The following is a 26,726-nucleotide window of genomic DNA, read 5'->3' as shown; positions in this document are numbered from 1 at the left end:
AGGAGAAGCAGACAAACAGAAAGCCAAGGGCAAAAAAAAGCAGTGGTGGCGGCCTTGGGTTGATCATGCTTCCAGTAGGTTTTCTCGATCCTCTTACAATTTCACCAGTTCTAACCCTTATATCCTTGACCAGAATTCAGGCATCCCCATGGCCTATGTATTCCATGCATGGTTTGATCCTTGTGACTTGGTAGGGGTCAGAGTACAGGAAAATTGTGATATAAATGGGTCTGTGAGCCTGTATAGAGACTCTTCCAAAGAAACCAGCTGGTTACCATGCTGGTTGAAGAAAGCCAAACAGCATTTCTGGGCTCAGAAAGGGAAAGATAATTGACTAGTATGTTACCCTCTTCTGGGGTCTAGAGCTCTGCTGATGTGTATTTGTTTTATGCTTAAAACAAAACCCTTAATAAAAATAAGTTTCTGCTCCTCCTGGCACTCTGACATAAGGATAATCTTTAAGTTCAAAGTGTTTGTGACCCTCTTTGTAAGGCACTAAGGCATGGGTGCCAATGATCTTCCCCTACTTTCATTCCCAGAGCTTTGATTTTTATTTGCATGTAAGGATTTGTCCAATTTATTAACTATAAAAATGGGGAAAACTTAATATGCATTGAACTTCCTCACTCTGCCTAGTTTTGAAAAGGCTCTGAAACTACACTTCAAATTCAGTTCCCAGCGTAAGGCCTCCAGGCCACTGGCAGCTCAGCCATAACCAATTAAAAGCAAAGTCAAAAAACAGTTTTTGAAAAGCAGAACTTGATAGCCACATAGAATTAATGTTTGCTCATAAAAAAACAACAACAATAAGGAATTTGGGAACTCTGTGGCAATATTTGTTCTCTCTAGCAAAAGAAATATCACCCTCTACATGGCCAATGGTATTTTAATGGAACACTTGAATCTAGCCTTCCTTTAATATATCAGAATATTGGATAATTATTAATTGTTTTGAAAATCACTTGTGATCTTTTCAGTCTTCTATGTCTTATGTATTTCAATATCTGTAGCTAATATCCTCAGACAAGAAATAGCACCAAGGCCTATATCATCACATGATGACGGGAGGAGGTCTATTAATGAGATACTTAGAATCACTAGAAAATAAAGTTGATCAGAATCTTTTCCCATAACTAATTCTTATTGTCACCTATATCCAGCATTGGCTTCTGTTACTCAAGATATAATCTTTTGAAATCAGTAATCCAATTTAATGAAGCAATTCAAAATTTTCCAGTATACATGAATATAATTAAATTTATCCCAAATACTGAATTTTAGCATTGTGGCAGGAAGAAAAAAAAGTCCATGAGCTATAAAGAGTTTTATTTTATTTTCTGCCTAAGTCAAAAGACAAAGATCCCAGTCGAAGCTCTGTGTGACTTTAATTTATTGTCCATCAGCATAGCATGTTAGTCATGCTAACCGTCTAATACTGGGTTGCACTATGTGCCTATTTCTATCAAGTCACAAGTAAACTGTGCTTATTTTTCTGTTTTTAAAGGGTCCTTTGCTAGTTTAAAGAGACCTATCCATTTCAAAATTGTCTCATACCAAATGTTTTATTCTTTTAGCTGGGGTAAATTCCCATTACAATTATTGTAGCTATATTTCCTTCCTCATCTGAACATTGCATTTTGGAAGGATTTGGATATGGTCTTTGATAATCATCTTAAAAGTTGGGAATAATTTAAAGAACTTCCTATGAAGGTTATTGTTTTTAGATTTTCTGATTCATTTCACCCTCATTATATCAAGTTCTTAAAGACTAGTATTAAACTAAATGTGCCTTGTTACAACACCTTGTGGTGCAATAATGCATGAATGTGTGTAATTCATAGACTGGAATCAGATTCTGAGCATGATGTTAAAATTTTCCTACAAACTGTATTTCCTTTACAAGCTTGCAAAGAAAGGAAAGGAGTGAATATGTGGTTTATTTTTTAGATTATGACAAGTTCCAAAACTTAACTTCATATCTGAAAGTACTTTATTGAAAGCTCTCATTTTTTTAAAAGTCACTGGACTTTAAAATAGATATTTCTTAAAGATGTCAAGTATAAATGAAGTGTAGTTGGAATACTATGGTATAAATCCATTGACAATGTAATAATGTTGCTATGTTGTTCATATTAATAGTAAGCATTCAAGATCTTAGTATAGACTGCAGGTAACAAATCTCCCACTTCCATAACTATGTGCACACACATGATTGCATTATTGCTGTTCAATGATACCTTCCTCTTCAGTGTAGTATGTCTTCATGTCAATTCAGTACTCAGTCAACATCAAGCCTTACTTTGTGATTAAATATCTGAAACAAAAAGCCCAGTTTGGGGGGTGGGACTTTAAAAGTCATTTTCCATGCTTAGTTGTTTAGCAACAATGTCCACATCCATCATACATATATGGTTACAGATAGGAGGCAGGATCTCTATCTGAGCTAACAAAGGTATATGTAAAAGATATTCTATTCATTATTAGCAAATAGCACTAAAGAAAATATTCTGTTATTTTTCTAGTTATATTTCAATAACATTTTATAAAAGAATAGAAAAAAATTAACATTTTTAATGTGTTAATTCTACTTCTTACATATAAATTGGTAGTTTTCTAAATGATAAAATCAGAATTACAACTACTTGAGATAGTTGGGCTCACAGTGTCCACATGGATAAAAGTTATAAAAGGTATGATTGAATACAATTTAAGCTACTATTGATTTTAAAGTCTATAATGAGGGTAAAATGCTCAATCTTATAGTACTGTTTTTACCAAATGACCATGTGACGTACAGTCCATTTAACTTTCCTGCAAATCTCTGAGCTTACATGAAGGCATTACTTTAATGGTCTTCTCACTGTCAAATGTAATGCTGTAACTTTGGTTTGTTCTTGCTTACTCTTACCTTATGTTATATTGCATTTATTTCCTCAGGCCTGGGCCCAGTACTCTGGGCCCGGTTCTTTCTTCAAAATAAAAGTAACAAATCACAATGCTTCTGTTCAAGGATATAAGGCCCAATTCATTCACTCTGCATCTTCATGGATAGAGGCCTCAGATACATCTGAAATCACGGGCAAAATTATTTACTTTTTGACCATGTTTAGTAATATTCAAGCAACTAATTTTAAACAAGCCAAGGTTTTCCATTACCTTATAATGTTTAAGTCCAAAAGATAAGTGAACAAATGATGTTATGTCAGCCAAAATACAACTCAGTATTTGAAGGCTTGAACATAAATTGAAAGTATTAATATGTTTTTCTGTAGTGATGGTATAGTACTTCCAGCATCAGAAATATGTATGCTGGGTCTCTTTTCTCTGATAAACTTAAAATAAGGATCAAACTGATAAAAATTTGATCCTCAGATTATTTTAAATATCTGGGCAATTCAGCTTTCTCTGCCCCCAACTGTTAGCACAGCAATATGCTCTTGCAGAGAAAGTACTAAGCAAGGCAGGAATGATCTAGACTGCTTGTGCTTTGTGTCTTATGCTCAGTACAGATCTTCTCAGTAAGTGCCTGGGGAGCTCCTGGTTGTCCAGAAGCCTAACAGCACTAAATGTATATAGGCTGTGTCTGCCGAGCCTCAGTCTGTCCCATGCTACCTGCAGAAACAGCCAAAGGGCAGTGCTGGTGTTGTTGTGGTTGTATTCTTCTTTTACTATTATCTACCTATTTCCTCCTCACAGCAATGTGTTGTTTAAAATAATAATATTAATAATAATAACAACAACAACAACAACAACCTTTTTCAAACATCTTACCATATATGTTATGTCCCTTGTGCCACATGTGGAGAAGCCAGGTCTGTACGGTATAAAGTGAAGTAGAAGGTTGGTGACACTGATTTTCAGTCCCAAATCTTCTTCATTGGTTTTTCTACAACAGTTTGGACCCATTTGGACAACACCAAGCCCTCTACTTTACTTTGGCCTTGTCTGAAAGACCAGAATTGCTGAATTATAAAATAGTTTTCAGTTATTTTTGGTCATCTTGGTAACAAAACTGGTTGCTGCAGAGTTGATCTGATGCACCTGCATAAAATGTACAATGAAGAAGGAAGAAAATACCAGATAACCCAGTAGTGTCCAATTATCTTACATGGCACAGGCAAAGCTTCATGCTCTGTAGACCCAATCATGCCAGTAACATATAGCCCAGAGTGAATACTATTCATCTCTTATTTTTTCTCCCTACCAATGTCTTTTGCTGTAGTTCCTTTATGGACAATTTATGTGTATCTTTGGGGGGCATTTCACTTATAAGTCCCTGATTATCTCATACCTCTTTCAAGAAATAAGTAAATATTTTGTTTTACTTAGTGGTCAGGAGTGGAGACTATTATTTGTTTGAAACGGACAGTGAAGAAGAAGAAGAGGAAGAATTAAAAAAGGAAGATGAAGAACCTCCAAGAAAGTCAGCTTTCCAGGTAATTATGGGATTTGGGAAATCATGTCTTTTGCTAGTTGAATTTTCCTTTTGATAGACCATGATTGCAAGCCTAGACTTCTTTTGTCATGTTCATATATGATAGTTCACAGAAGCTTCTGATTTTCATTTGAAATTATTTACTCCTCAGTAAACTAATGATGCTTGCTCCTGCCATGCAAGACCACTGTTCCAGTCATGTGTTTGTTCACTTGCATCAAAATTTTTCTGATGCTATAAACAAAAAATTAAACTTCCTTTCTCTTGCAGTTAGGAGATGAAGAAGACTTCTCTAGCATTGCTTTGGATTGCTTGGATGGACTTTGATATGTAGAATAGTTTATCATGAAAATAAAATACTTGCTTTGTTTTCAAACAAATGGTCATTTAAATGTTACTTCATTTTGAAATTCAGTTTTATTTGTATTGCTAAAAATTTGAGACTTTATTGAAATAATGAGACTATCTAGCACAGCTCTGATTTTTTCAGTTTATCTGCCTTTTTTTCCAGAGCCTACTGTACCATTCTCAGTTGTATAGCTCATTATTGTAAGTATAGTGTACCCAGTGATATATAATCAATGATACCTAAACATGATAATTTGTCAGAAGACTTACATATGGAGTGAAAACTTGATATGTACTTATATGTACACACATTTCATGAAAGAGCCTCATATTAGGAGTCATTTTTCACTTGTTATACCTTGAATTGCATGATGTGTCCCTGAAGAGGTCATTGTCATTTTCTTGGCTAGGGCTTTTCAAGCTGGCAGATTACATCCACCCCTGTTTTCCCAATGCACTGAAGAACTAAATTATTCACAGAGACACTTTGCTCTGATGCTTTCTCACTGGTCCCATTGCTAACACTGTGTTTCTAGATGACTGTGTGCATGTGTGTAGCTGGCTTACCGAATACTAACTATTTGACTTTTTATTTTTATTCTAACCATCACTCATCATGCAGAAAACAAGAGACCATGATCATCTTCACTATTTTTATGGATTGCTTGCAAAGATTGACAATTTTCTTTATTCCTAACTTATAAGCAGAGACATTTTATTCTAGCTTCAGTGACTGGCACATTCCAACCTAGTTGATGTAATAATCATAGAGACAAACTCATACTGACGTCATATATTAAATTACTAGTTTCTGGTTTTTTTCTACTAATTACTCTTGCTTTGTCCTTCTTTGTAGAGAGCTATTGGGAAGTTTGCATCAGCCATTTTAGCCTTGCCAAAGTCTATCATTAAACTTCCCAAAACTATTCTTCAGTATTTAATCAGAGCTGCAAAGGTATTTGATGTTTCACTGATGTGTGGTGTGTGACCCCCTGCTCCATAGATTTTTAGACAAGCAGACCTCTCTTGCTACATCTGCCTTTTCCCTGTTCTATAGATTGTGCATTAAAAGAAGCATAAGAATTTAAAATATTTGGCAAACTTTTCCACAAAGAGTTCTGATGAGCCCAATTTTATATTATTTGATTCTTGTTTTTTCAGCTGATACCATAACCGACCAAAAAACAGAATGAGAAAATGCAGATACACATCTACTTTCTGTCCTTTTTGTAGTTTTGTCTAAGTCACATTTCACTTTAAAAGGGTCACATCTGATTGCATGCATCAGTTATAATGTGCAAAAAATATGATAATTTTTCTCAGAAAGCTGGTTAAATTACAAATAAGCTAATAAAAGACTCCGTTTGCTCCATGTTCTTTCTGTCTTCCTGTTAAGTCTCCATCTTCCTAAACCAGACATCATTTTCCATTTCTCGTTTGGAGATCAGTTCATCTCCTCACTAGACTGCACTGCCATGCACAGTGTCTGCAGCTGCTCCTTCCCAGGTCACTAGTGGCCGCCAAAGGAACCAATTGAAATTACTTGTTAATTAATCTAATGTACAAAAGAAGTTATCCAGCTACCTATGCTGTTGTCACTTCATTACTGAAAATCATAGGTAATGAATTATCCTTCTTGTACTGTAAAGAAAGTTATTTTCCCTGACTTAATCTGAAGCAAGCACAAAAACTCTCAGTGTTCAGCAAATGGTTTGAATAGTGATTGAGACTGGTTTTTTTCCTCATTTCTTCTGGGACCTTACTTAAATGCAGGTTATTTCAGTTCAGCAGGTCCTCAGTGGGACCTAGACTTCTGTATTTCCCTCAAGCTCCCCATGAAGCACAAATAGCTGGTCCACCTAGAGGACTAGGATCTAGCACTCAAGGTCCCCACCATTTTCTAAATGCCAGGATTCACTGTTGTCACTTCCCTCTGGCTCTTTTCCTTTTCCCTTTAATGACTGCCATATGACTTTCTCCATTCATATGAAAGAATTTATGTGAAAGATTACAATGTAATTATCCTCCATCTTACTTAAAAAATTTTACAGACAACATAGAAAGTCCCTGGACCACACCTCAATTAAAGGACAGTTTATGAAACTTAACTAATATTAGTTAAGGATCTCCATGTTGATAAGTTCTCTCCTGTTTTAAAGATTAAATTCTTTTTTGTACAAGTTTTCGGTAAAGTGAATTTCATTTTCTTTAATCTATATGATAAAATTTAAGATGAAATGTAAGATAAAATTTAAGATAAAGTTGGGAATACAGTGGCAGTGCAGTTTGGAGGGGCCAAAGGTTACATAAACACATTTCCATGTATTTTCTTTTCTACTTATCATTAGTGATACTCGTGTCTGAGTCCCTAGAGAGACTCATCAAATGGATTTTATCTACAGCTACCAAGTAAGAAGTTTCAGGAAGAAACTTCTATTTCTTGACTAAGTAAGAAACGGGATGTTTCCTCCTCCATCTTCATTATCAAATGTTTCCTGAAACAATTGGATTTAGGCCAAACTGACCCTCTATCAAAGGCCCCCGTAACTGTAAAATGTTTGTAGTTCCAAACACCAACATTAAGATAATTTACTTACAACAAAGGGTGTGTCATATGATTCTTTCTCCTCCCTACTTCCCCCTCTTATGCATTATCTAAATTCTCATCTCAATAAGAAAGAACTGATAGGCTTAATCATTTAGGTGTCAAATGTAGAACCAGGAGTTCCCTTTTAATACAGTCAAAGTTCCAGGACTCTCACCCTTTCCACAAGGCCTCTTCAATTCTGTTCTGAGCACCTCCTTCTCTCCTGCTCACTCTCCCACCCAATGGTTTCATTTTCTTCAGAGGAAAAAAAAAATTCTCCAGCTGTGCACTTATTACATTCATAAATCCTGATTTTTTTCTATTTTGGGGGATCTTGCATTCTCTAAAAGCAATATTCTAACCTTTAAAAATAAAATATCACTACATTTTGCTTGTAAGCCTGAAAATTTATTTACATTTAGCAGAATGGATTTTTTTTTAAAAAAATCAATATTTTGGGGAAGCAAGTTTGTTTAGTAATATGCTAAACCTCAGAGATATTCTTGATAGAAATCCTAATTAATATGCTCAATAAACATCTACCAGAAATTCCTTTATTTGGTCCTTCTTCAAATTCCAGTTTGTCTCATTTTTCAAAATGTTTGGGGGCATAAAATAAGATATTTTTGTCTCCTGGGTTTGAATAATTCAAAAATAGTATAATTGTTAGCTTACATTAATTGTTCTTAAGATTCAGATTTCTACCAATGAGAAGAAATGTTCTTTCTTAATAACCTATGATCTTTATTTACATTTTCTTATATGGAAACATTGAATTCCTCCTTATTTTTATAACTTTATAGTGCCCATGGTTTTTTTAAACTGTACTTTTCAAAGATTCCAGAAATTTGGACATTATATACGTAAAATGAAAGTGTCTGGGCCTACAAGCACCCCTGTGAAACATTCCTTTAACTTCATGATGATAATAAAAAACCCAGCTTCCCTGAGACCCAGGTGTGCCTGTGGGTGCATGAGGAGCATGCATGCTTGGCTTCGTGGTTCTAGGTGGCTGACTTTGTATATCAAGGTTTTCTTTTTGTTCCTTCTGCATGAATTGGGAAACTATTGGTGGGTGGGCTGTTCAAAATGGGCCTATCATGGTTACTGGTTATAACATATTAATGCAACTATTTTCAGGTCTTGAATAAAAATGACAAAAGGCAACTTTTCAAAAGCACCAAGTTCTCCTTTCATACCATCTGAAATAACTTCTTAATCTTAATATCATCTTATTTTTCCTTTCTAAATACTAATCGATCTACAAAGCCCTTTTCTTAAGGTGCTGGTAATAGCTGTTATTCACAAGGGAAAGTATCAAATGTTCAAAACTATTTCCCAAAGTAAATGAGGAGAAGATAGTATTTTGTTACTGACTCACAGTTTATTTTTGATGACTAATGTCACATTATTGAGGCTTCCAGTTCATTCCATGTTGCGTGCAATGGGAAAGATCAGTCGTTAAGTATTACAAATAGTGGTGGTATATGGGAAGTTGGGAGAAATGTTGGTTTGTATGTACCCAAAATTTCTCAAAATTGTCTTTGATACCAAATGAAATATGTTCCTGCATATCTGTTTTCATCTATTATTTCATGATAATAAAAATAGCACAGGTCAGCTCAGCATTTGAAGGATATGGGAGAGGGATATTTAGTTTGTGTTTGGAGAAAAAAACAATGTTTGCAAAAGCCAGGAATCTTGCTATTGGTTCCTTTTCTTTTAAGTGAAATTATTTAAAAGCCAGAAAATAATTGAACTTTCTCCCTTCAGTTTGTTTATCAAGCCTGGATTACTGACCCAAAAACAGCACTCCGACAGAGGCGCAAAGAGAAAAAACGGTCTGCAAGAGAACAGAAAAGGAAAAAAGGATCTGGGGAGGGTGAGTGTTCCAGGGGCGCAGCAGGTTCTAGCCAGCACCCTCTCTTTCTGTGGCCTTGAATAAAACAGAGGAACCGCGAAGTACAGAGTCTTTGGAGAACTTAAGTTCTTAAATTCCAAAGAGTGCAAAGATTCTTACTTGGCCTTGATTGCTTGTGAGAGATTAAAACATGAATTTAAAATGTATTGTATAAAATGAAAAGAAAGGCACACTAAACCCAAAGAAAGTAGAAAGAAAAATTGTTATAAAAAATAAATGTAAGATAAGACTTTATCATTAAGTGAAAAGTTGTTCTTGGAAAAACTAATTAGACAGATGAACTTTTGATAGTTGATCAAGGAAAAAGGGAAACCTGCCTCAACAGTGCTCATAACCAAAAATCGAACAGAACTGCCAGTGCCACAGTTAACACGATGCTGGTACATTTGAAGGCATATGATAGGAACACATTTCTAAGGGTGGAATAGCAAAATTAAAATGCACTGTGGACACTCAGGAAACACATTTTCACTATATAAATCTTACTAAAGATTAGTTATATTAAAAATTCAAAAAATCTAAAGTATTCAAAAAGTAAAAATTCAACCCAACAGATGAATGAATATAAAAACAATTTACAAACAGAAAATGAAAATTGCCTGTAAAAAGGAGCTCAGCTTCACTAGTAATAAGAGAAACACAAACTAAGTATTTTGACATTTTTGTTTTTTACCTACAAGATTGAGAAGAACCTAAACATTTGATAACATCATTGTTTGGAACTAGTGGAAATGTAAGTGCTTGCATATGCTATGAATAGTGTTATATAGTTGTACATCTACTTTGAAGAACAGTGTGTACATATCTGTGAAAATTTTAAATGTACACATCCCACTAGAAATCAGTCTCACTCATGTCCAGGCATGTGGCTTCACCTGAAGCAGGATTTGCACACGCGCATAAAGGCATAATGACACATGTCTAAGAGCGTTTATGTAATGTTTCTGGTTAATAACAAAAATTTAGAAACACCTTAAATGCCCACGTGAAGAAGACTCAAGGCAATTATGTCACTGATACATAATGGAATACTCTTCAGTACTTTAAAAAATGAAATGGATTACTTTGAACTGACTTAGAGAACAATTCCTGACATATTGTTAAATGAAAAGCATTATGTTACAAAATGGCATACACATTATGAAACCATTTGTAAAACAAAGGAAACCTCAAGACAATGTTTTGAATTTAAATGGGTGCATATTATAGTGTATAAATGTAAGGAAGAATACTTAGAAAATTAATAATAGTAGTTACTTCTGCAGGAGAGGGTAGAGAGACTAAGTGCTATGATTAAATGGAACTTTGGGCTTATCTGCTACATTTTTGTGCTTTATAAAGAAAATGTGTATATAAATTCCTTGTGAAATTAAAAAATATGTTTAAAATAAAATAAAGGAAAACGTAATTTCTAATGGAGCTCTAATTATAAAACTTCTCTCCTTTTTGATCATTCTGCCCTCCGCTATCTCTTGGTAACTTTAATTTTATTTTACTTTATTGGTTTAATAAAACAAAATTAAGACAGACCTGGTGTAACAAATCAGTGAAGAGCCAAATGCACAAGCTTCCCTGGAAACCTGTGTACTAAGCTACCAAATTCTCACAATACGCTGAGTTCACGTATACACATGTACATGTGTTCGAGCACAGTTTCCTTTGTTTGGGTTTCAAACATGAGCTCCTGACACCCAGACTGCTCTTTCATGTCCATTAGCACTGTATCGTGAACATTTCTCCAACTAAGGTATTCATTAATCCATGTCATCCTTTTTAATAGCTGCAAAATATTCTATAATATGGATATGCATAAATTATTCAACTGTTCCATCACTAATGGACAAAAGTTTACTTCCAGGTTTTTTGCTGCAATGAATAATGTTGCCTTAGATAACCCTGAACAGAGCTCTGTATGTAGTTATTCATTTGTGTTTTCAAATGCATAGCAAAAGGTCAGGAAGAACATACACTTTCCACAGAATACACTATCAAAAGTGGGACTGCTGGATTAAATGGTGTCCCTTTATTTATTTTAGTAAATGTTTTCCAAAACAGCTTTAGTAGTGTGCACTCCAGTGTGTGAGATCATGAGAGTGTCCATTTCCCTGTAGTGTCATCTCCCTGGGCAGTGTTACTCTTTTCATTGTTTGTCTTTCTCAGGGTTTTATTTTCATTTGAATTATCCTAATAAGAGTGAATGTTTTTTATTTTCTTGGTAATTTGTACTTCCAAATCTAAGATTTAAACATTTTTATCATTTTTCATAATATCATTCTATTGCATTGTTTGTCCTTTTTAATTTAGGCAATATTTATATGTTATGAATATTATCTCCTTTTATATGTTAAAATGTTTCCAGTCCAATGCTTATCTTTTGATTTTCCTTATAATATATTTTGTAAATAATTTTTAATTTTTCTGATGTTCTGTAGGTCTAAAATTTTTTGCAGTTACCAGGTTTCTATTTTGCTTAAGGAAGCTCCCCAAATATTATGCTAAAGTTTTCCTATATTTCCTCCTAATTTTATTTACGTTTTGAAATTTTTATTTTCTACAAAGTAAAGATCTAAGTTTTTACTTTTAGGTTGATAGACAATTATGCTAACCCTATTTGTGAAATGATTTTTCCTTTTCTCTATTAAATTTAAGTACTACTTTTGTCAATATTATAATTTTATTTACTCTCAGGTATGTTTCTGGACTCTCTACTGAAAACATCTAGCTCCAGGCCAATGTCTTATATTTTGGTTTATTTGTTTATCTGCATGTTTGGGGGTTTTTTAGTTTTTTTAATTTTGTAATTTTTCAATTACAGCTGACATTCAATATTATCTTCTATTAGTTTCAGGTGTACAGCATAGTGGTTTGACAATCAAATACTTGCAGGACATAAGTCTCTGTTGTAATTCAAGTCTGCAAATGCAGGGTGAAAACAGCCCCAAATGATACATAAATAAATGAGCCCGACTGTGTTCCACTGAAATTTGGATTTTACATAATTTTCATGAGTACAAAATACTCTTTTTTAGATGTTTTTTAACATGTTCTTTAGATGTTCTATATTAAAAATATAGAAACCATTCTGAAATCTCAGGCCATTTAACCACAGGAAGCAGGAAAGATTTAGCCAGAGGATTGCAGTTTATCACTCATGGTTTCCATGATTCTTGTTCAGAAGAGAATCTGAATGCTATGAATTCTTACAACTATTTGCCAGAAACTCTTGAAAGAAGCAGAATATCATAAATGTAATTTAATTTTTTAATCCAGAAGAGTGGTGTTGGCATTTAATATATCCTAAATGAATCTAACTCCTGTTTCTTGAACACACTTGGCAGATTCTGTGTTGTGGGAAGACCAAGAGGATGAGCCAGTCAAAAAGAAATCAGATGGACCAGGTAATAAAATAAAGACAAATGCGAATGACCTGGGAGAAAAGTGAAAACATTACTTCCCCATATGTTTATGTAATAAAAGGATGCCCAAAAATGACTAATCAAATATTGTTTCTGGACTAATACTAAATAATCAGTGTTGTTTAAAATGTCATCTCCAATAAAATTGCAAAGTGACTCCTAAAAGTATAGCTGCCCCTTGCACCGTTGGATTGCATGTTGGATTAGAGTCAGTTTTTAAATTCTTTTATTTAAGTTCCTATGCAAGAAAGTGATGGGGAGCAAATTATAAATGCCCCATAGAAGCCATCAGAATAGAGGCATAAAAACTATTGGCAATTAATTTTAAAGCGCATAGAAAGAAGGAGTTAAGTGAGAGGTAAGTAGAATTGAGGAATGAGAGGTACTCTGGAAGCTTGGACCAACTTCCCCATTTTATGAGGGAAAATCCCAGAGTTTGCTCAGAGTTCCACAGCTGAAATAAGGAACAGAATCCCAGTCTTCTAACTCCCAGCTCTGTCATGGTGCCATTTGGGCTTCGCATAGTATGTGATTGGGAAGATTTCTCTGTGCAGGGAAAAAACAAGGCAAAACAAATATCTCCAAATGAAATGAACTCACATGTCTCTCTAGTTCTATAACACTGCTGTTACCTCTATTGCACAGAGTTGGAATTCCTGTGTCCATCATTTATCAGCAGGAAATATTTTCAGGCTCTTTACTTTGGACATAAATATTTCCAAGGATGCCATCTGCTGGTCAAAGTGAGACTTCAGAAGGCTGGCTAATAACCTCTGTGGCCCACTTCTTAAACCTGGCCTCCATTTCCAGATAATTTACTCACATCTATGTAGGGCTACATGTTCTATTATTACTGAAAATCCTTATACAATGATAGTAACTAACCCTTGAGATTGTGCATCTTCTTTGCCAGGCACTTTTCCAAGAGATACAGATATATTAACTTGTTTAACCTCCTCAAAAACCCTCTTCCCCATTTAATAGTAAAGAAACTAAGGCAGAGAAAGATTAGCTAACTTGTCAAAGTTTACAGAGCCACTAAGAGGTAGAGTTAGGATGCCAACCCAAGGAGCCTGAACCCAGAGTTTGTGCTCTTAATAATTATGACCTACTGCCTCTATGATTTAAAAATAAGTAAAAATAAAAAGCTTCATTTCACATGTTAGTCTCTGATAACCCAAGTTAGTAAAGTGCTTATTATACATGTCTCCGACACAATGATTTTAACACCAAAGACCACCATAAGCAAAACTGTGAAATAATTGTATTTATTTTACAACCTCTAAGGAAATAACTGTGAATATGATTTTTAAAAGTTGTCAGAAATATAAGATGTTGCTAATGTTTATTAACAGTAGTAACTAACTTCAAGTCCTTCAGCCCTCAGGAGTCAAACTTGCCTTTAATGTATACATAAAAGGCCTAGAGGTTCTATCCAAACTACTGTGGGAAATGCATACCTTGCTCAAGATCAAAAGAGGAACAGGAGTATCGGATGAACAGAGGGATACAGGTGTTTCCAGCACTCTCTCCTCAGAATTGCTCTTCTGTGGAGTCTGTAGCAATTCACTCCATTCAGCTTCACAAAATAGCTGCTCCCTTCCCCAGCTACTTTGCTCAATGAATGTGCCTTTCTCATTTCCCTACTTCCTAACGGACACCACATGGAAGGCTGTTAGATGTGACACAGTTTTACTGAGGTTTGGGGGGATAATGGGAGGCAGTGACTGCATAGCAGAAACTCTTCAAAGGGAAAGCCAGCCATCACCCACCTCAGCAGGCTCTCACCAGCCTGTGTGTCTGGGATCTGACTTCACAGCCATCTGTGGCTCAGAGCCTCATCCCTCCAGGCCCTTCTCACTTAATTTTCCCCCCATCTCCTTTTCCAGATTCCTGGTTTCTTCCCCAGGTACCAGCTGGCCACTCCAAGGTTCTGGTTACTACAGTAGGTAGCACTATTAAACTCTTAGTTACGTCTCTTGTCTATCTGGACTCTGTCTGGAGTCCATCCCACATAAAGCTAAGCTTCCTCTAATGGTTCTCTTTTGGAAAAAAAAGCACATTTACCTGGGAGAAAGTCTGCCTTCCTCCTAGGCCCCTCAATTCCCAAAGAACTGTTTTTTTCCTTTCTACAATCACAAAGCTAAACTTTGATTCACACTGTGGTATAAGAATTAACGTAGAGAGAGAGAGGATTGAAAGAGGGCAGGGGTGAGTCACCCAATGGTCATATGTAATTACACTAGATTTGAGGTCAGGAAACTATACAACCCCTGGGCCAAATCCCACCTACCACCTATTTTTAAATGGCTTCTTAGGTAAGGATGATTTTTACGTTTTTAATGGTTGAAAAATATTAAAAGAGTATTTCATGGCATATGAAAATTATTAAATTCTGTAAATAAAGTTTTATTGGCAACCCAATCATGCCCATTCATAGACTATTCATTGTCCACAGCTGCTGGCACACTGCAACAGCAGTGGTTAGTTGCAACAGACAGTATGGCCTGGAGAACCGAAAATGTTTACCATCAGGCCCTGTCGAGAAAAAAGTTTTGTTGACCTTTGTACCAAATCATAAAGGGTTATGCCCTTTTCTACATGCTATCTTAATGATTTTAAACTAATTCCAAACTATAGTCATTAATTCTAAATTCGTTAAAGTTTTGCTGAAACACTTGAATCTGGTTTTCTTCTTTGCGGGGGAGAGAGGGGAACAGTGAGAGATACAAACTGTTTTCTCATTGGTGGTATTCATTTTTAATAAACAGTAAACCAATTCATTGTCATGTTCACTAAGTATTCACTTTATTGTTGTAATCAAGGTTTGAAATACTTAATAAAACTAGATTTTTAAGTACCAATTTTTTTAAAAAGTAAACATTGACCAAAATTTGGTGGCATGACTATATATTCCTTGTATACTAGTTGAGAAACTTTTGTCTCACATGAGCAAACCAGCAAAACGGTTAATAGGGGATCTCCCCTCTTTTATTTTGATTCAGACCTTAAGAAAGTTAGGTCACAGCTATGGAATCTCCTTCAACTCAATCAGTGATCAGGGAGCTTATGCCGAGTTCTCTGAGGACACGGGAGAGGCGAGCCACACTGAGACAGTGTCGGGCATACAGTGGCGATCAGACCTAAGCCTGCTACACCAGGCGGTGTTCTGGGCTTCCTGAGTCACAGCTGCAGCTAAGGAAGAGCACCAAGTAAATCAGGAATTTCACAGCTCCTGTTGGTTAGGGAAGCACTGATCCCATGTGCAGTATTTTGTAGTTAGTGTGGCTCAGTGTAATTAAGAATAAAGATAGTTCAGTGGTATAGATACATACTCTTAGCACACTCACTGAGCTCTCTTGACAGGCTAGCTTTAAGGTAATTTAACTGAAATGCAACTGCAATAGGAAATATCAGTTTCTTACTGAGTCAACAGAATTGTTTCCAACAACTATTATTACTTAAGAAAAGAAGAACCTTACAGAAAAAGCATTATAGGATTCAATTGCCTGGTTAAATACAGACTGTTTCTATTCCTATGCCAATAACAGAAATATCTTTGAATGCAATCTCTACTTTTAATCAAAGCTATCTGTATATAAATCTATTCTGACCAAGGTTGTGATCAAATGTTAATAATTCTGTCATGGCTTAGTTTGGAGGCTGTCTCTGTAGGTGTGGAAAGACTCGGTGGGAGTTTCCTGTCCTGCAGTGGTCCTCCCCTCCTCCTGTCACACTGAGAACAGAGGGCCAAAAGCAGGCCTGCCTTTGGCAGAACACCGTGCTATGCACAGCTACATGGTCATGGCATTTTGCTCCTTTGAAATTTTGTTTCTCTTTCTTCCTCCTAGATAACATCATCAAGAGGATATTTAATATTTTGAAATTTACCTGGGTCCTCTTTCTGGCAACAGTGGATAGTTTCACAGCTTGGCTTAACTCCATTTCAAGGGAGCATATTGATATATCTACAGTTTTGAGAATTGAAAGATGCATGCTGACCAGAGAAATTAAAAAGGTAACAGTCTTCGAATATTTTTTGTTTGTTTCTACCCACATTATAAAGATCGTGAAACTCAATACCCAGAACTCCAAGTAGAAAAAGATAAAATCCTTTCTTTCCACATCATCTTTACATAGCTTCTTAATTTTTCTGTATATTTAAGTCTGTTTCATACTCAGAATAAAATCAGACCCTCACATAGAGTCCTGGAACAGTGACTGGTTTGTTCGTTCTATCCCCTTGCCTCATCAGAGTTCGCAGGTGCACAGACTCTGCTGTGTCTTGTAAAGGATTATGTTGTTTAGTCTGAGAAGATCACTCTGAAACGTCTCATAGGAAAAATTAGGATGCATACAGAGAAGCAAAATATAGTCATATAAGGTTTATACAATATATTAAAAAATAAAACTTTATTACTAATAAAGTTACTATTATATATACTTATACATAACTATAAAATTATATATAAGAAGGGATTTCTTTTAAAATTTTTTTGAAAAATAATTGACATATAATGTTACATTAGTTTCAGATGTGCAGCATAATGATTCTATACATATATTTTTATACATACTTACACATATATAAAATGAAATGACCACCACTATAAGTCTACTTAACATTCATTAGCACACATAGTTACAATTTTTTTCTTGTAAATTTTTAAGCAACTTTCAAATACAGTAGTTCCCCCTTATCCATGGTTCACTTTGTGGCTTACCCTTGGTCAACCACAACTCAAAAATATTAAATGGAAAATTCCAGAAATCAACAATTCAGAAGTTTTAAATTGCATGCCCCACTGAGTAGTGTGATGAAACCTCAGGCCACCCTTCTTCACCCCACCTAGGATGTGAACCATCCCTTTGTCCAGCGTCTCCACGCTGTATAAGCTCCCTGCCTGGTGGTAGTTAATATCCATCTAGGTTATCAGATCCACTGTGGTGGTATCATAGTGTTTGTGTCCGAGTCACCCGTATTTTACTTAATAATGGCCCAAAGTGCAAGAATAGTGATGTTGGCAATTTGGATATACCAAAGTAAAGCTGTAAAGCACTTTTTTTTGGTGCAAAAAGGTTAAAGTTACTGACTTAATAAGGAAAGAAAAAATCATACACTGAGGTGCTAAGATTTATGGTAAGAATGAATCTTCTATTGGTGAAATTGTGAAGAAAGAAAAAACAACCCGTGCTAGTTTGCTGAGATATAGAGAAAAAGCACATTCACATAACTTTTATTATAGTATGTTGTTATAATTGTTATAATTTAGTATTAGTTATTGTTATTAACCCCTTTAGTATGCCTAATTTATGAATTAAACTTTACCATAGGTACATCTGTACAGGAAAAAAGCGTAGTGTGTATATCGTTCAGTACTATCCATGGTTTCAGGCATCCACTGGGCATCCTGAAACATATCCCCTGCAAATAAGGGTGGACCCCCATGTACAGCACAGTATTATTAACTATAGTGACCCTGCTATATATTACATTCCCAAGCCTTACTTATTTTATAACTGGAAGTTTGTACTTTTGACCACCTTTATCCTTAGACAAGAGGGATTTCTAGTTTAGCATTACCCAGTAATACTGGACACCACTAACTCCATGCACTGACTTCAACCTCCAGCTTCATTAGCTTTGTGTTAACCTACTCGAGGTGTGCATGGTAGCTGAGAGCTGTCAGTATTGAGTGATGACAGATGGCTGCAGAGGCAAGTAAGAATTGTGGCAATGTCTCGTTCACTGCAGGGCAACGTTCCCACTCGGGAAAGCATCCACATGTACTATCAGAACCACATCATGAACCTTTCCAGAGAGTCTGGACTGGACACAATTGACGATCGTCCTGGTGCCGCTTCAGGTGCACAGACAGCCCACAGGATGGATAGCTTAGACTCACATGACAGTATCTCCAGGTATTTCGTGTTCTGAACAATAGATTTGATCTGGACAAAGGTAAAAGGTGGACTTCATCAATATGAGAAATGAATATAAGGGGTGAAAGTTAATCAAAACTTACATAGATCGCCACCCTATTTAGGATGTTTCCATACGCACAACAAAGCTAAAGGAATGTTTTCCTCCCCCAGACTGAGCCAGATAAAATCATATATCAACCAAAAACCATTAGAAACACCTATGTGATTGGTAGGCACAGGATAATGGTTTTCGAGCTGGAGACAAGCAAGAATGAAACGTCCTGATGATAAAATTACTATTTGTGTCAAGGGGTGCATCTTTAATTCATTTTTAAAATGCCCCTCAACAAAGTATCTTCTAAACTAGAATCTTCGGCCCTGTTGTTATTTTTTATATTTTTCCTTCAGAATTGTTGCTTTATGATTCACAGTAGAAGCCCATCTTCCCTGAGTTGTGTGACCACATGCACCGTCTCACAACAGCAACCCTGTAGTGATCATGCACAGTGGGCCAGCACCAAGAACTGTTTCTCGGTTACCTCAGTTCATCCTATAAGATTTGTGACGTTATCATCCCCATTTCAGTTGCAGAGGTTAAGTAACCTACCCAAAGTCACACCACTCAAAAGTATATATAAGCAGACCCGGGGTCCAAAACCATCTATAATAGCTTGACACACAGCCCGATCTCTCAACCACCATATGGTGTGCTGCCATGCATTGCCTCTTTGGCACTCCAGGCCAGCTTGGAAAATTGACCTGTCTTTCTTATGGCCTATCCCAGAGAAACTTATATATTCTTTGCATCCCAGTATTTACCAGCTGCTCTCAGCTGTACAGATTTGACTTTCAAGTTAAAGCAGAAATCTTGTGTTAGGAGGAAAATTACACACTGCAGGTAATTAGCTACACTGAGTGGATTACACCTTGTGCCTGTCTTCATAGGTAAAGAGCTGTTTCACTGAGGACTTTCATGTATTTACTATTTTTATTCAACATGTTAAAAAGCACCTATTTCATGACAGGCACTGGGCTTGATTCTGGGATAGACACATAAAAATAAGTCATCTCTAAGCGGTTTGAGCCTGAATGAAAAACTCAGCCACAGGATTATCTGTGGAATTCTGGACTAATTTCCTCTCTATAAGGACATCAGAGCTGGGCTGCATTCTCACTGCTGGTTCAGAAGCTCATGGATTATTCCCAGTTGTACTTCATTCGTATGCTGAGCAAGGCCCCAAGGTCTAGTGAACTGTTTGTCCTTCACAAATACTGAATATGCTACAAGATGAGAGTAGAAGGAACCAAGGCTATTTTATCAATACTGAGATACCAAACCCAAAATAGGTAACTAGAAATTGAAATTGCAACCTCATTGGAAGAGGCAAAAAAATTTTGGAAAAAAATTTTACCTTGAAGTGCTATTTTTAGCTGTTGCCAAATTGTATTTTAGCTTCTCCAGTTGTGCCTTTTCTTTATTCTAATAGTCTATTTGATGCAGATCTAAATTAATCAGTATGGAAACATATATATTTTTAAAAACCCTCAAGTTTTAAAATGGTATATATGCTAAAACCTCATTTTTATTTTTCAAAAGTGTATGTATTCAACATATGTTGGTTTCCAACATATGTTGGTTTAAGTTTGATTTTTGTACACATAAAATTCATCATGGATGTTACTCCTCCAGTCCTCTGAAACTAGGTAGTGATTCTTTTAAAGTCCTTTGAGAAGTAATGAAGAATTTATTTTTCACTTTAATTTGGGAATAATCTTTCTTATTTATAAGTTCCGATGGAATAGATACATTTCAGCTACTATAAATTTTTGTTAACAGAAGAAATAACTTAGGACAGAAACTTTTAAGAGTTTCAAGGTCAAAACATTTATTTGCTAATTGTATTTAAGATGCTTTCAACTCCTACAGTAAAACAATTGATTATTAGAACATTGTGCATGATAACAGAACTTAATTTTTCATTCTCTTCCTACCCAAGCACACACATTTCTCAGTAATTAATTTCTGAAGCCTTGGTAATACCTGTTACAAAGTGAAAACAGTATGGTGTTCTTACATCTCTGAGTGCTGACTGAGCCTCCTTGTGCGTCTTCCTGAAAATGTCCTACAGTCAGTTTTCAAAGGGGAGCTTCAGTCTCTTCTGACAGACTCCATGGAGACAAGTCATTGTTGCATAGATTTTGTTCTCATTTTTTCTTAATTTCAAACCATAAAAGCTGTCCTGTTTGGAAACTACCAAGCTTCTTACGTGTATTCTTGCAACAATTCCCTCTATGTCTATATCATCTATGTCATCTATATGTCAATAATTTAAACGGAATTATTTTCTCTTTAGTTCATTTTCATGATAAAACTTGAAGTCCATTTTTGTCCTCATTCTACCCACACTCTTACACACTCCAAGTTATTTTACGGTAGCTATACCTTTCATAATAAAATAAAACTACAAGGACATCCTTGCAGAAATGGTGAAGTGTGTCATGTTGTCAAGGAGTTAAGGGAAGCAAGATTTGTCTGAATGTAGTGAATATTCAAGATACTGACTAATGTTACTTCCCAGTTAAGTGGTAAATGAAAATGAACTGGGGAATGTAAAAATTTCCAAATTCACCCACTTTATGACCTATTTGTGACCAAATAACCATTTTTTAAATGGGAGAATGGAGAAGAAAAATGCTGAGATACTCTAGATGCACATTTTCCAAAATATTGCTATTATTTACTTATTTACTTGTGCATACCATATATAGTTGTCCCACTACACTTAGCTTTGGACAGCACAGCTGTGTACATTCTGAATATGGACAGGGTCTGAGGCAAACTATTTTTCACTTTGTCTGAATTCCAAAATAAAGGCTTCTGACAGCTCTGTTTATCTTAACTGAAAGTCATGTTTATATTTAACCGGGAATATTTCCTCCCACAGAGTTAAGAATATAATTATATACACATATAGTATATAATTTTCTTCTTGAATATGCCCATTTTTTCTTCAAAAATATGATGTCCCATAATGTGATTTATAATATTTTAAATTTATTAAAATAAAATTTTTAACTTCCCTTCTTGCCTTGTTTCAAAATACAGAGATTTTTGTTGTTGTTATTCTTACCTGGGTTCCTGAGCTTGGCAGGTGAAATGGGGAATGGATGGACTAACCTTTCTCCATTAATTGGCAATGACTCTGACAGCAGTTGGTAATATGTTTTCACGAACCTCTTTTGAAATTTCATGAAGCTATGCATTGTCTCTCAAAAGGAAAAGTGTAGAGAAATACAACTTTTTCCAAAAAACGTCAAAGGTTTCACAAGCCTCCTGAATATCATACATGAACCTGACTTCAGAATAACTAACTGTTCCAGAACCAAATTCTGTGTCATACTAATCAGAGAGAGCAAAAAGAATATTAGAAAGTGAAGTTGGAAATAAGTTTTCTACAAAATAAACACACATAATTCCCGAATTAGTACATTTTAATTGCACAATAATTAACAATCTATCCAATTAAGAAATTAACCAAAATTATAAATTACAACTTAGAAGGGATAAAATAGGAGAAGAAAAAGAAGAACTGTTAAAAATAAAATCAAACACCTGCCCTTAAATCTGACCCCAAATTACAAGTATAAAACTATATCCATAATCAAAAATTGTGAGGTAGAAGATATTTAAATTCATGAATTGCTTTTTAACAAAGACTGTCAAAATATCCCCCAAATTTAAAATGGTCAACCAATACTAGTAAAAAACCAGTATCTTTAAAATTAATTTTACTTTTTATTTTCAACCTAAAGAAACAGGAGACATAATGGGGTCAATTATGTCTATGTCATTAGGAAATTAATGTATATATTTGCCTTCTTAGTCATGGTTAAGCTGCCTTCCTAGTTTCTTTGCTTTAGGAAACTTTCAAATCCCCAGTCATTTGTCTACACTAGAGTCTACAGAAAGCCATGCTCACTGCTGGAACGGCTGTCATCTTCCCTAGAAGGTATTCTGAGTACAGAAGTGCTCTCAATACCTGTGTCATTGGGTAGGGTCTATCATCATCCCCAAGTAGGGACTCACATGCTCTGTGTGGCCCTACCCACTTTGCAGAAGACCCAGCCTAGGTGGTGCTGTCCTACCTGTTCCAACTCCTACCCTGGCACCCAGGTCACCTATCTTTACCGCTGGGCATATAGTAGACAAGGTTGCAGTGGGAACCTACGAAGTGAATTTGTGTTCCTTTTGACTTAGTAAAATAGTCATGATTTCCTTCAAATCCAGATAAGATAGCAATTATAAAATCAGATACAAGATAGCAATTATAAAATCAGAAATTATCTATCTCCCCCCAAAAATACATTGGTTTAAATTCCTGCAAGTAACACTAGTGACAGCCTAAGGAGCATTCCTAGATAAGAAGGGACGGATTATCATTTGGAAAGTGTCACCTAAAGGTTGCTGTGGTACTCTGCAACTAAACAACCATCCATTTAGTCTTGTCCTTTGGGTCTATTTTATAAAGCCCTACCCACTCCCTTGTACATTTAAACTGTTCTGGATTGGACAACAAATGGTCACACTCCAAATAATCCAATTGTGTGGGGTCTGAAGGTAAGTTAATAGGACCACAGAACCCAACTCAAGAATTAACAAGTTAAATAGGGATCTCAACAATGATTCTTATGCAGAAAATTCAAGCAGTGCTACCAGACAGGGTGCACCTTGTCTTTTTGCCTGCAAACTCCCAAAAGACCATGGGGTTATACCTCTAAAACTATAAAATGAAATACAGGAATTCAAAGATCCTGTTTCTCATCTCATGAATGATGAAATTGGACCCCAAAGAGGGGATCTGATTTATCCAACACCCAGCCACTGGTGAATGTCCTTGTGGAGGAAACTCAAGCCCAGTGCTCCATGTGTTTCCACTTTACCTTGCTGTCATCTCCTCATTTTGTTCAGGACATGGTGACATCTGAAAGCAGTATGGCCTTTTAAAAATCAGCCCCATGTGTCCTCAGACCATTTGACTGCTTATATTCTCACCTCTCTTATTGCCTTGCCCCTCTCCTGGCCATGTAGCTGGGACTTGTGCAGCAGGATGGCCCCACTAAAGTTCTTGTAGGTTGTGCTAAAGCACCTGGAACCTGAAAAGCCCTTGAACTGGTCCATGAGTGAGTTACTCAAAGTCCCTGCTTCCTAACCCCCAAAGGTTGTTATGGTGTCCATTTCTGCATCATAATTATTGACTGAGGGCATCCATCTGTGAGGCTAGGCATATAGTGTAGGCTCCCTAGTGTGGTCACTTAATGAAAATGTTCAGCTTAACAGTGTCGGCTGGGGAATCAGCCATCCTGTATCACAAAGGCCTGCTCTCTTGGGTCAACCAAGTCATTAGTGTTCAGGTTGGAAGATTCATATTCCAGTAGCCACCTTCATAAGGCTCTTCGGAGCTAAGCCGTATGTCTGAACTGAAATTAATATCTATATAATAATTCTATTTGCTTCTTCTTTAGTAGCATCTCAGTCCTGTGTCTACCATCATTTCCTCCCCAGTTGTTGCCTCAATGGAGATCAGGAGCTGAGGATTTTAGCCAATGGGTTCTCATCCTGATGATATCCATCAAGACCTAAAACATAATCCAGAAGATAAAATTTATTAGGAAAAATGAAAAGTTAACAGACAAAATGACCCTGCCATTGCTAGACTTCCTTTGTTTTTTCCTTTGTACCATTTTCTTTCTTTTTTTTTTTTGATGTTGGTTTATATCCAGTTGCATATCAAACCAGCATCTCTTCCACATGTAAGGTATCTGGTTTGGCTTCTCTGAATATCACTTGAAAAAATGCAGTGGAAAATTTAGTTTGTTGTGGTTATCCCCGAGTTTCCCTCTCTCATTGCTGAAACTGTGTTAAAAAAAATTGAAATATTTCGTATAAATTAAAAATTATACATGAGCAAATATTTCTGCTTAAGCAATTTGGGTACAAAATGCTCTCAACAAACCCAGGGAGCTCCAAATAAAGCATTCCTTCCTCAGTTAAGAAAAATTCAGTTGCAAAGTTATAATGATATAAATTCTCTGTAAGAGATGTGCGAGAACTTATAATCTTATTCTCTCTCCATGTCCCACCCGGAGAGGGACATCTCATAATTTGCCACTAGCCAATATATTTTGTTAAATCCAGTACTAATGTGTTTAATTGTCCTGCCAAACAGGTCCTTCCCTGTCCTTGAGCCCCGCTGTGGTGGTTGTCATTGTCAGTGGTGGTGTCACATGTGGTTTGCTGCATGGCAGTGTGTTGGTCAATTGATCCATGTGTAAACTGATTTACCACTGGTGTTGTAACACTGTGTCTCTGTAACTGTTTGCGCTGCTAGCTGCTACACTGAAGCAACCATGCTCTTCTCAAGGCAGTCTACCCTTGATGATTTAGATGGACCAGAAACTATTCCTAAAACAAGTGAGCGGGCTCGACCTAGGCTCCGTAAAATGCTCAGCTTGGATATGTCCTCCTCATCAGCTGACAGTGGCAGTTTAGCATCAAGGTGCTTAACTTGTGCATGCTTTGTTCTGTAATTTATTATATTTCCCTGTTATGTCATTGCAAATATAAGTTTGTGTGATGTATGTTTTCCTTTTATTTTTATTTTAAGAATTCGCATGAATAATCAAAGCATAACCACCACCATTCCTGGGACATAGTAAGTTGTTCCTAGGACAGTAGTCTAGTAAACTAACTGCTGTTTAGTTTTTGTCTGTTAGGAGTTTCTTAAAAACCCTTATTATAAACATTGTCCTCCATTTTATAAGTATTTAACACTTTCATTTTCAAAGAAATAAGCATGTTTCATCCTTGATTGAGAGCTCATCTTGGCAGTCCTCACTGGGAAAAATGTGTCAGGAAACTTAGAATTTTTCTCATGACCTTATCAAAAGATATATGCATTAGGAAAAAAATCTAAAAATTTTCCATATATGGTGATATTTTGATACAGAATAGATCTGCCCACATTTTATCAACATAACTGACATAAAGCCAGAATATATTTTATGATTGATTTTTTAAAAGAATATTATTATGCAGTAGACTCTAACTTGTTTTGTTTGGGAAAGATTACTTTGGGCTTAAGTTTTCTCATTAAATCCTACCATAAAATAATAATCATTTATAAATGAAATTATTTCTATAAAATCCAAAAGCTCTTTTTTGAGTTGCTTCTGAATGGTTATCAGGGGCACAGAAGCATCAGCTACATTGTGCGTATCCTGACACCAAAATAACCCAATCCAAAATGAATTTCAATTTTGGCAAATCAGAGGGTTCTTAACTTCTGTTTTCTGGCAACTATATACCTTAATACAGTGCTGCAGTGTGCTAGGACCCAGCAATGATGGGAATGCCTTGGCCATTTGAGATGTCCTCTGGCAGACACACGCTAACTTATTCCACTTTGTTGATTCCTGAAGGCACCAGGATTTGTTGAATCCCTCTGGGGACAGACCAAATCCAAAACCATACACAGCATTCCTGTCATTGGATATAGTGTAACTAGAAGCTAGAACTTGTGTGAGATTGGTTCCAGTGGTCTGAAAATTCCCTGAGGTGATCAGTGGATTTCAGGGCCTCCTAAAAGGCTGTGTGTAATTGCAGTAAGTCTTAGAAAATAGCCAGTTTGGCTTGGCATTCCAAGGGCTTTCTATATGATGTACATGGTTAGGGCCAAAGCCCTGGGAATGTTAAACACCTGAACCAGTACCCAAAACTCATGCTAATCTGGTTCTTCAGCCTTAGGGCTCAGTCAAGTCTCATCAATTTCCTCTATTCAATATGTCTACACTGGTGTCAGTAACAAGAAAAATTAATACAATCCTTGCATTTGAGAAACTCAGTGTTTATGGACCCTACCTACCTATATATGCCAATCAAATGACAGTGCATAGCTCAGAATCTAACAAATTCTAATTCTATATTCACAGATTCCATATCTCCAGATAATTTTTGTACCTCTGCCTTTTGGGGGCTGGATGTGTCTGAGGTAGACAATATTAAAAAGCATGCCATGAATTTCACTGGTGTGGAAG

The 26,726-nt window shown here is 36.0% G+C and overlaps 1 protein-coding gene across 5 annotated transcripts in view; it reads left to right on the top strand.

Moving 5' to 3' along the window:
• Window positions 1–26,726, top strand: part of PIEZO2 (piezo type mechanosensitive ion channel component 2) — a 524,101-nt gene that overhangs the window by 454,465 nt on the left and 42,910 nt on the right. For 2 of the 5 annotated variants that reach the window (XM_037028560.1, XM_037028557.1), the window contains 7 exons: window positions 3–74; window positions 4,330–4,436; window positions 9,144–9,252; window positions 12,630–12,689; window positions 16,559–16,725; window positions 18,463–18,629; window positions 25,022–25,189. In XM_037028560.1, the coding sequence (XP_036884455.1) occupies window positions 3–74; window positions 4,330–4,436; window positions 9,144–9,252; window positions 12,630–12,689; window positions 16,559–16,725; window positions 18,463–18,629; window positions 25,022–25,189 (850 nt within the window). Of the gene's footprint in view, window positions 1–2; window positions 75–4,329; window positions 4,437–9,143; window positions 9,253–12,626; window positions 12,690–16,558; window positions 16,726–18,462; window positions 18,630–25,021; window positions 25,190–26,726 lie in introns of all 5 variants that reach the window. The other 3 variants (XM_037028556.1, XM_037028559.1, XM_037028558.1) reach the window with 3 other exon arrangements.

Source organism: Sturnira hondurensis, unplaced genomic scaffold (genome assembly GCF_014824575.4).
Source record: "Sturnira hondurensis isolate 20B ecotype Veracruz unplaced genomic scaffold, ASM1482457v3 Scaffold0020038, whole genome shotgun sequence".
Taxonomy (NCBI): domain Eukaryota; kingdom Metazoa; phylum Chordata; class Mammalia; order Chiroptera; family Phyllostomidae; genus Sturnira; species Sturnira hondurensis.
This window is presented reverse-complemented; position numbering and strand designations above follow the sequence as displayed.